At 29.4% G+C, this 11,466-nt stretch overlaps 3 protein-coding genes across 4 annotated transcripts; 1 reads left to right on the forward strand and 2 right to left on the reverse strand.

The window, feature by feature from the left end:
• The first annotated feature begins 783 nt into the window (after positions 1–783).
• On the forward strand, positions 784–3,003 carry LOC121115021 (high-affinity choline transporter 1). Of its 2 annotated transcripts, none has more exons than XM_040709165.2 (3): positions 784–1,330; positions 1,457–1,991; positions 2,220–3,003. In XM_040709165.2, exons 1-3 carry the CDS (start codon positions 907–909, stop codon positions 2,698–2,700), a joined length of 1,440 nt encoding a protein of 479 aa, XP_040565099.1. In that variant the 5' UTR covers positions 784–906; the 3' UTR covers positions 2,701–3,003. The 2 variants fall into 2 exon arrangements, with proteins under 2 accessions (XP_040565099.1, XP_040565100.1); XM_040709166.2 differs by having other exon boundaries at positions 847–1,330; positions 1,470–1,991.
• On the reverse strand, positions 2,715–11,446 carry LOC121115022 (mutS protein homolog 4). Its single transcript, XM_071887377.1, has 9 exons — positions 11,367–11,446; positions 6,067–6,758; positions 5,800–5,997; positions 5,084–5,620; positions 4,664–4,926; positions 4,264–4,606; positions 3,723–4,188; positions 3,510–3,672; positions 2,715–3,453 (listed from the first exon to the last, which is right to left on the reverse strand). Exons 2-9 carry the CDS (start codon positions 6,431–6,433, stop codon positions 3,280–3,282), a joined length of 2,511 nt encoding a protein of 836 aa, XP_071743478.1. The 5' UTR covers positions 6,434–6,758; positions 11,367–11,446; the 3' UTR covers positions 2,715–3,279.
• Positions 7,640–8,618, reverse strand: LOC121115026 (uncharacterized). The gene has a single exon (XM_040709172.2). It carries the CDS (start codon positions 8,496–8,498, stop codon positions 8,064–8,066), a length of 435 nt encoding a protein of 144 aa, XP_040565106.1. The 5' UTR covers positions 8,499–8,618; the 3' UTR covers positions 7,640–8,063.
• Positions 11,447–11,466: the final 20 nt, after the last annotated feature.

The raw sequence follows: 11,466 nt of genomic DNA on the forward strand, positions 1-11,466 counted from the left end.
TGCATTAAAAGTAGTTAAATGATAACAATATAATATTAACATATATTACGTCACTTCAACTGTTTTTTCTCGTGATAAAAGAATGCTTTAGGAATGTTTAATAAACATTATTTCGATATCGGAATTTAATAAAATTAAATGATTACGATTAAGAAAATGTTGTTTCTTTGAAAAAAGGATGTGGATTAGAGATTAATTCTGACATTCATGAGTTTATATCTTACAAAGTATTTAACTAGTTGCATATTTTTTTACAAATTATTATGAGAAGTGCAAATACATTATATTGAAGTTTGTCACATTTTTATTCTTCTTATATCGTGGCAACAGTCTGTAGCCTATTACCGGCTACTGTCAATAGATTGAGATGATTTAGTGATAAAAATCGCTTGAAAAAAAAACACATATTTTGAAAAAGAGTTAATGTAATGTTAATTGTATTATTCATAAATATATTATTTTAAAACAATTATGACGTTATCTCTTAAATATACCCCTTTTACAGGCTGAAGTCTATGGCTCAATCCTTTATGCAAAGTTGTTTTCTTTCTGTATGGTTATGATTGTAACCTTGATCATAATTAATAGTCATTAAAATTATAGAATGTTGCAACCATGAACCAACCGTCCTGATCCATCAATTCCTGTTCTGGTAGAATAAATAAAACCAAACAGTTATGACGTCACACATTTCTTGAACAATAATAAATATTACGTAAAAGGTAAACATTGATTTAATCTACCTATATCGTCACTAGTCATTTAATTTCTCAATATTATGTTAATACCGGCTAACACATTTATCACACACTCTCAACTCGTACGAAATTTGATTCCATCAAAAACATACCTACACATTTGATTACTTATAATAAACGAGCACATTGTTTCTGTCATGAATGAAACATGGAGGTCCTCGGAATCACTTTCGTTCTTTTATTCTATATATCCATTGCTATCCTTGGCTTATGGATTGGTTACAAAAAAACAGCCGACTCTTCATTCGACAACATTCTTCTTGCAGGAAGAGACTTGGGTCTTGTGGTAGGCATATTCACCCTTGTAGCAACTGAAGTTGGAGGTGCGTTTATTAATGGAACTGCGGAAGAAGTCTACTCAAAGGGAATTGTATGGTGTGTTGCTCCACTCGCATACAGTCTCAGTATGGCACTCAATGGATTATTTCTTCTTCCAGAAATGAGAAAACGTCAGTATGTAACTGTTGTAGATGCACTCCAAGAGTCATATGGCTCCATTATCGGAGCACTCATTTATATTCCTTCCTTTATCGGAGATATATGTTGGACTGCAGCCCTCCTAACTGCATTAGGTTGCTAATTCGCTTTCATTGCATTTTTTTAATTATATTACTATAAATTAATTTTATATTATTTTAAACCTTGTTTGAATGTTATATACATATACTTAAAAAAATGCAATGCAAATTATATTAAAGGTTCCACGCTTAGTGTATTGATTGGCACGGATCAAACACTAATGATTTGCATTAGTGCAGCCCTGGCAGTATTATATACTTTAGTGGGTGGAATGTATTCTGTTGCATATACTGATGTTTTACAATTAATGTTTGTAATATTTGGATTGTGGATATCATTACCGTTTGTTTTAAGTTCAGATTCTATTGATTTGAGTGCATTGTCATTTAAGGACTGGAGTGGGAACATAAGCAAAACGAATTGTATAACATATATTGATACTTTTATCATGCTATTGTGTGGCGGAATACCTTGGCAGGGATACTATCAAAGAGCACTTGCACTTAGGACTACAAGACAGGCTCAACTACTCTCATATATTTCTGCATTTATATGTATTACCTTCATGATTCCACCCATTTTCATTGGAGGAGCGGCCAAGTCATCCCTTACTCTTAGAAAAATAATTGGGGACGATTTTGTCAAAGTGCTTCCTGTAACCATAGGGGAATTATCTCCCAAATTTGTAACATATTCTGCCCTTGGAGCTGTTAGGTGATTGATATATATATATTTTTTTTTTAATTGAGTCTTCATGTTTAAAATATCAAGGGTATTATCATATCTATTTTGAAATCATCATACGTATGCTCAACTTACCCTGTAGTCTGTGTCTGTGATATACACTAATTTCATTAAATATCAATGTTGAATTGATTAGTATAATTTCTTGTTATTCAGATGTTGTAGCACCTATATATTTTAATATTTGTATGTATTTAGTGCTGCCTCAATGTCAAGTATGGACTCCGCTGTGTTATCTGGCGCATCATATTTCTCTCATAATGTATATATAAGTCTATTTCGTCCCACTGCCGGAAGACTTGAAACCATGCTGGTATTTAGAGTTTGCCTCATATTCTTGGGGGTTGTAGCAGCTATTATAGCGATAAATTCTACGAGTATATATGGACTGTGGTCCCTTGCTGGTGATTTAAGTTTTGCTATTGTATTCCCTCAATTTTTAAGCTCAATACTCTGGCCTCTTCAAGTAAATTGGTTCGGATCGATTGTGTCAATTGTTATTGGTGGTAGTTTGAGAGTTCTTGTTGGAGAACAAGACGTTGGAATTCCCTCAATTATTCCCTTCTGGACTTTTGAAGGAACGACTGATTCCATTGTTCCAATAAAAAGTATGATTATGCTTTGTTCTCTTGGAAGTCACTTAATTGCTTCGAATGTTTACAATTATATTATCAAATGATTGATTGGACAAGCTTAATGTTACTGAATATTATATATTTTATATCGTTTTGTCATTTAAATTTTTTTTAAAGTTTTACGAAAGTTTCTTACTGTTATGTATATGATGAAATATTATTAAACGCAGTACATTTCTCATGATGAACAATAATATGATATGTTTTATAACAATATATGTTTAATATACTCCAATAGTATTTGGAAATCGAATTTTTAATGTCATGGAAACATAGTAATTTATGAATTGTTCTAAACAGCTTTTATATACACACATAATAATCAATAAATAATAATTTTAAATTAATTGAGTCCATCATGATACTGTTAAATATTAACAAACAACTTTAAGGTCTAAAAATTTACTCCTTGAAAGAGTGCGAGTATTTCTATAGTCTCATCAATAGTTGTTAGTTCTGTATGACTGTGGTCAATACCCAAAATCTATGTAGTAGTACTACATAGTATTGATAAATTTATTTAATGAATGTTTCTTTTCTTCTAAACAATAGCAATATTTATTGTCCACTTAAAAAAAAAGTAGAAAATATCTTATTTTTGACTAAAGCTAATATTCAGTTATTTATTCTTCATCAATATCAACAAATTGACTTCTTAGTTTTTCAAAATGTTCTCTAATGTCTTGTTGGGGAATTTCAGCCGATTGATAGTGGTCAAGTATCATTTTATACGCTAAAAATCCAAGATTAATATAGTTCAATCTTTCCATATCATCTTCAGACATGAGTGGAATCAACTTTTTATGAAATAAAAAAATATTTTAATTATTTTTAATTAGTAGAATATCATTACTTTATCTTCCTCTTGCATAGATTGTAAAATCTCTTCAGCCCTCTCAACAATGTTAGGGCACAAACCACATTCTTTTGAAAACTTGATACCGTAATTTATTTCGTCAATGTTTATCCCTTTTACCAACATAAATGTTTTACCCATTTCTTTCAAGAAATGATAGCTGTAGTGGAAAAGTAATAAGTTATAATTTAGCATAATGAAACTGGTTACTTTGTAACAGTAGGATAGTAATTCTCCAATCGCGGTAATTGTTTAAAGTGTGTAACAAGGAAACAGGTAACATGGCTTCGTAAAATGAGTTCTTCCGACATTGCCCAACACAGAGATGCCCCCTCAAAATTGTTTGTGCTTCGACCGAGTTCATCCATTAATACTAAAGTGCTTGCAGTATTATTCTCAGTTGATGAGAAGATGTAGCTCATATCTTTCATTTCTCTAGTGAATGTTGATGTATTTGACTCCATGTTATCATATGTCCCGAAACGAGTGTAGATCGCACTCATAATCTTGAAAGTAGCATTATCGGCGGGTACGAAGCAGCCTATTTGGAAAAGAATTTGGAGCAATATGATTTCCCGGAGATATGTGCTCTTCCCTGACATATTTGGTCCAGTTATTACAATGAAATTACTTTCGATATTATGGTAAATACTATTGGGAACTATGTTTTTGGAAGCTAAAAATAAGATAAACATATGCATAAAAGTCCAGAAACAAGGCGGATTATCACACAATAATCAAAATTAAATACCGATGTTTCCTGATAGATATAAAATTGGATGCCGAGCGTTCCTAACGGCCGTATAATTGGCTATGTCTGGTTTTATAAATCCCTGACTTCCTGAGGTTATGGATAACGATAGAATCATATCAATATAGTTTAACTGTTCACTTAATTTATGGAGAACAGAAACATTCGTTTTTAATTCCTCTAAGAGCTTATTAATAATTTTATTTGCTATTAGATTAGTTACTCGAAGAGCTTCTTGAGATTTTGAATTTAGTCTGAGAGTATCTTCTGTTGTGAAAATGATTCCATTTTGGCAAGACTTTTTCAATATAAATTCTGAGGGAAGTGTCTCAACTTTTGGATTCTACTAGAAAAATCGTTGATTATAGCAAAATATACATGTAAAATAAGATATTTTTACCGATGGGCTTTTTTTATTGAATACAACAAACAAATGAAATCCACGAACAGAATTTAATTTTAACCGAATTGGCATATCATAAGCTTTCGTCATTCTTTCAGCCACTTCAACCAATTCATTCACTATCTCACTGTACACGTCACGAGATAAGTCAAAATAAGCATTCAATCCAGATTTAATGGCAAAAGAATGTTGAGATTTCAACAATCCGTTTTGATGACGAATCGAATTCTCTACTATAAGATTCATTTTTTCTGCCATGAGTAAAAGCATCAAATAAAATGATTAATTTATATTTATTTTGTTCAAAAAAGTAACTATTAATTATACTGAAAAGGAATTATCGTTCAAATGTAAAAAAATCCCACATAATTAAATAATTAATTCATTTCAATAATTTACAAAATAATATTTACTTATCTTTTAATGCACTATCATCAAGCATATTCTGTAAATCCCTAAATATTGGAGATTTGAGTGAAACAATCGTTTCATTTATTCTGGGAACAACATTCAGTATGTGTTTCAAAGAAATAACATTCATTAACCTTTTTTCTAACACCCAAAGAGTTTCTTTTTTCGGGTAATGGAACATAAAAGGAGAAAGTGTTTTTTCTAAATCACCTATACTTCGAAAAATTGACATTAATGAGCTGCAAATATTATTGTCAGTCAAAAGCTCTTGTATAGCTAGATGTCTTTCTTCTATCTTGTGTCGAGGAATTGGAGGTTGAAAAAGATTTGAACGGAGAAGGCGAGTTCCTCCAGGAGTTGAACAATTATTCAGAATTCCAAATAGTGAGTTACTTCTTTTGGAATCACAAGTTAAATTGGGTTTCAATAGCTCTATATTTTTTGCTGTGTCATAATCGATCAAAATTGAATCTTCAGGTCCTTGATATTCAACAAAAACAGAATTCGGAGCATAGAATATATTCATATTGATGGTGAGATAATCTAGATATGTTGTAAAAAAAGTATCAATTTAGAAATTTTAACAATGACATTAAAAGAATAAAGGATTGGACTATTAAGAATATAAAATAAATACATATTATGGGCTTGAACTAAATGCACTTAAATATTCCCAAATATATATATGAAATATATTTGACATAATTTATATGGGAGTATACCGAGTAAAGCAGAAGCGGCTGCGAGACAGTAATGTTGGTTTTGAATTCTTAATTCAATACTTGAGCATTCTAAAGAAGCTATCCGTTTGATGTAATTCAATCCATTTGATTGTTTGTAATATTTTCTATGAACTCGTACAATTGTCGTGTCTGGTAACACACTATTAATATCATCAAGTAAGTTTCCATCATCTAAACCTATGGGCAGTGATGATAAAAAATTAAAAATGTGGAATATAATTACCAAATAAAGGATATTAATTAAACCTATGGGTACAACAAGTTCATCAAGATCAAGAGGAATAAGTTTACTCAATGTTTTAACATAAGATGCAGAGTCAGTTATTTGACTTAGAACAAGTATCGGTATTGAAGTGGAAATAGATGCTATTCCTATTTCTCCTTTTGCTCCTCCACGCCCTTCAATAATACATCCAATTCTCAATCCAACAAATCTTGAAATATTGACAGAGGTAGATCGAGAGTTAAGAGCAGATTCTTCGTGTTCATCGACACGTATCAAGGATATTTCATTCCGAAATCGAGTTAAATTATTTATATCTTCCTGCGAAGAAGCCATTTTGTGCAAGAAGGGCGGGAATATTTGAAAATATAATAATACAGTCATGTTCATTAGACATTGCCAACTTTTTCCACGAAACAATTTTTTTACTTCATATTTTTAATAAATTACTTTTATACACCTTTTATATAAATTTTCTGGCTAAGAACAATATTTTATATTACCACATAGAAATAGAAATTTTCTAAAATTAACTTGAAAAATTCATATAGGATCATGTATTCAAAAATTGTAATTCTTAGATTTTATTATGCCACGCCCATAAATTTATCTCATAAACTAAACATATTAACCATAATGCACGTCCATGAACTTGGATTCCATAATTTCACCGTAGGGTGAGACAGGAAGAAAATTTTTATTCTTAAATTTTTTACTGAAAAAAAAAAGAAAAATTACTGATTTTAGAGAATGAACATGCCTACAACTCTATGACGAAGAAAATAAATAAATTTTATATGTACTTCATATTTGAAGCAAAATCCCTATAAATATAAGATTTTCATTGAAGTAGAGTTGCTTGTATATTTGATAATCTCTCTCTGTAGTCAATCTAAAGAAATCTATTTACTAATTTTGAATTTATAAATGTACTAGGAGAGGTACCCGAACATGGTCCATTTTTATAAGTTTAATTAATTAATAATAATTAAGGTCCTATTTCGAGGATACAAAAGACCCTAAATCAAATGATGACAAAAACAAGTTTTTTGAAATCTTCCCACCTTTTTTTTTCATATAGATAAATTGAGGGACTTTTTAAATTTAAGTTTTTAAGTTCCTTTTTAAATAATAAAAAAGGCAAAAAGCAAAATTTTATTACTATTTTAAGAGTATATTGCAAAAAAATTGGCATATTTTGTAAGATTAGATTACCAAAAGCGCAGCCATGCTTTCATTTGTCAAATTTAAGACTGATTGGTTGGTTATGCCCAACAGCAAAACTGTTGCAACTCCACGGTTTTTATTAATATATAGGAAGATTAAGAGCTAGTCATTAAAATAACCCATATTTGGGTTATTTGTTTTTACTACACCAACGGGGTCTTTAAGTCTAAATAAGCATTTTCTTTTTCTTTTTTGAAAATTGAGTTTCAAATGCACTTATGATAAGATTACTTTTTTGTATAAATTGAATTGTTACTTTTATCCAGATGTGACTATACTTACGTACACCTATTAGGAGTCTCGACATGCTTACAAAAGGAAATATGGTAAAAGACACCCAAAACATATTAATTTTAAAACACTATAACGTTATTATCAAATTAACCATTTATTCTAAACATAAATTTACGACAAAAAACATCAATCTAGTATGAAGAAGTAAGAATCCATTGCTGAAATTTCTATATATGGATTTATTTAGTTATCGCCTTTAATTTATTTTCAACAATATAATTTGAATAATACCTACAATCTGTTAGAAATTATAAACCAAAGTATACAACTAAATAGTTAGCTCATTAACTAATAGTGACTGGCAGTCAATAATGTGTTTATAAATTAAACATTTATCTTGTTTTGAGGTAACAAAATACATTTAAATTTATGTATGGTGGTTCATGAGAATAAACTGCGAATAGTTTTAATACAGTAACAAGCTATGGGGCAAATTCTTATAGACACTAAAAGGGACAAATACACATATATAAAAAAAGGAATATTGTAGAATATAAAATTAATGGACATAGTCGAGTGGGCGATTGAATCCGCCTTTACGATTCATGTACTGTCTATATTTTCTTTTCATGACAACATGAACTCCTCCTACTTGATTCCCTTTGACTTTTTTGTTTTTAGAGGTGTCAAAAGAGGCAAATCCCATTGTCTTAATCATTTCTAATTCCTCTTGGGTCTTCCCAGCCATTTCTTTTTCCGAAAAAGGAATGGGATGTTGTGAAGCAAGAACCAAGGATTGATGCTGTTTTTCCTTCTTTTTTTTCTCCCGCTCACGATCCCACGCAGCAGACTCATCCACGGGGGTTCGAGGAGGGGATTCAGCACGGTGGCGATGTCTTTTTTCCCTAGATCGGGAACGACGGCGACGATGGCGGTCACGAGATCTTCGACGAGTTCGTTCTCTAGAACGACTCCTACTACGACTTCTCGCCATCACTTCTTACTAAGTTATAAATACAAATCACTTGTAATTTAGTGGAAATTGACGTTCAAAGTTGAGACGAGTCTTTTTTTTTGTTTTTTTACTACCAACTATTATTGACTATTTCGATACAGAAAAGCATAATCTCAGAAAAATTGGTTGTGACAATCACAAAACCTCATGGTTCAAATATAATACAGCCTTAATCTGCCTTATCAGCCATGACTATGAGCCCTTTTGAAAACGTCACTCTTACAAGTAGATTGCCAGACGCCAGTTATTGAGAAATAAATATATAGTTTCCTACTAGTTAGCAATGGCCAATGTTATTTCAGCTAGAGAGGGGAGAAGTAATTTTTTATAGCAGTTTGGCATTATGAGGCACAGGTTAAATATACATCTTGGGTAGAAAAATTTAACTGTTATAAACATAGAAGGAGTAGGGATGTCCTTGGTTTGAAGAACAAGTTTGGACTATTCAGCGTTAACGTTATTTACATAACTAATTATGAAATAAGTAAATTTATAAATAACGTAATGGAGCAAATTTATATATATTTATGTCTGACTTAAACCACCTTAGTGATTCAGAAAAAGAATATCTGATTAAATGGCAGATCATGTATTGGAAGACATAATGATACCTACCTTTATATTTCGAATGAAAATGGTAAAAATAAGTATATAACTTCAAAATAGAATAATTGGATGAACAAAATGCAATTTATACTGACAGTTAATGGTCATCAAAGGAAAATTACAATAGCTTTCCAACCAACTATCAGATGACTATCCATCAATTAGGGGCAGATTTAGTGCTTCAAAAGTTGATGTTTACAATTCCATGATTCCTGACAACATAAGGACAATTATGTGAAATCAAACTATTGTTTTATTTATGAATTTATTAAAAATATTTGAATACTATAATTGACCCAATAATTCCATAAATATCATATTTGATACATAAGTTTTGGAATCCTTAATTTGAGTAGTTTTACCATTTTTTTTATCACAAAAACTTCTTGGATACAATTGTAAATATATAATCAATGGATCACAAAAGAGAAAAAATGCAAATTTCATACTTATGACCTTCCAGTGTTGCAAATGTATTGCCTATTCAAAAAAGTGATAAAACGACGTATTTCTCCAAAAAATACCATTCATTTATTAAATAAATATTCGCAAAACAGAGTCAGTCAGTTAGTTTTTAAAAAAAAATTACATTTCTCACCAAAAACTTAAAATCTCGATTTAAAAAGGAATTTATAAAACAATTTTTTTCTTTAGAATAGATAAGGATTCTAATTGAACATCAGAAAATGTTGGATTATAATTAATAATTTTAATTACTTGCACGTACCCGTCCTTTTTTTGCCAAGTTTTTTTTTTTTTTTTTTTGTATATTAATACGCGTGTAATAATTATAAGTATGTTAATTGTAATTTAATAAAAACAAGAAAAGTTTATTTTATTGAAATATGCATAAAATTATTTAAAAAAATCAATAATAAAGCTTTTTATTAACATATACTAGATAAAAATGTAAAAACTAATTATAATAAAGTATTATTTATTAATTGGAAATATTAAATTTTCCTCTTCGCAGCTCAAAAAGTAATATAATGTCTACTCAATATCTTTGATTCAATATTAGATTATATACGTACTTTAAATTTGGCAATTGAATATTTCTTAATTAATAATTTCGTATCGATATTCTTTTCTTGTACTTCACTTTTGCCCGAACGCATAAATCTTTTTTAATTTCATGAAATGTCTTGTTTTAAATATTATATTTTCAAAAACAACAAAAGAAAGACTTCAACCAATATTAATTTCGTCATCTTTGACTAGACAAAATTTGCAATTTAACACTGCTGATAAAAGGGAGCTAATCTACAATTCCAACAAACTTTTGAGAAAAAAAATAGCAATTAAATAATTTTTTGAAACAGTTTTCTTTTTATATTTGCATCAAATTGTTTGTTTGTTTCCGAAACAAATATTGAAGAATTTTAATGTAATTTGATTGAGAAAAGTGTTGAGTAAGTGGTTATTATTGAATGACAATTTTTTTGATTTGATCATGTTACATTGAATCAACATAGATAGGAAATCAATATGCTCTCGTATATTTTCAGAAATAGAGCATGTTCATGTGACGTCACAATTTTGATGTCGTCCATTTTGGGGGCCTAAACAACCAAGTGTTATAATAATAAAACCATTTTTCTTAATATTAAGGATAATAGTCTAATATTAGATGTCAAAATACGACCAACAAATAGAAAAATCTAAACCTTAGAGGCTATAAAATTGCCTGTTTTATTAAATATGATTCTAAAATGTATTAAAAATATGTTATGATATCGTTATACATTCTTATTTCTGATTTGTAGATGAAAATTAACTATTATAATGGAACGAAATAGATATTTTTATTCTAATTAACCTACTTTTCTCATATCTTATATTTTTATATATTTTCTTATATCGATCAAAAAAAAAATCGTACAATTTATAGATATTCAGTACATGTTTTTTTGATTTAATTCAAAATCAGTGTCATTTGTATAAAGTAATATTCAATGTAGCCGTTATTTTTTTTAAATTCTTAAAGCCATTTGATGGAGTTTTATTGGAAATTTTTCCATTTTATGTTGTGCAAATATCAACTTTAAGCCCTCAAAATGGCGTTTCCTTCAATTATGATGTAATTTATTACGTAAGTGAACTGAAAACGCTCTATTGGTTTGTATTCATATTGTGTAATAATAATATTATGTATTCTAAATAAAATGTGTTAATATTAAATTATGTTAAATTAAAAATACATATTCTATGTTATTGAAATGATAATTGTTTAATGCTTACACTTTATATAAGGAAAAAATAATATTTTTTTAAAATGGATCAGATATGACCTGTTAACTTTATAACGTACTACATTTACTATTTTGCACTTCTGTCAAGC

Source organism: Lepeophtheirus salmonis, chromosome 3 (genome assembly GCF_016086655.4).
Source record: "Lepeophtheirus salmonis chromosome 3, UVic_Lsal_1.4, whole genome shotgun sequence".
NCBI lineage: Eukaryota > Metazoa > Arthropoda > Copepoda > Siphonostomatoida > Caligidae > Lepeophtheirus > Lepeophtheirus salmonis.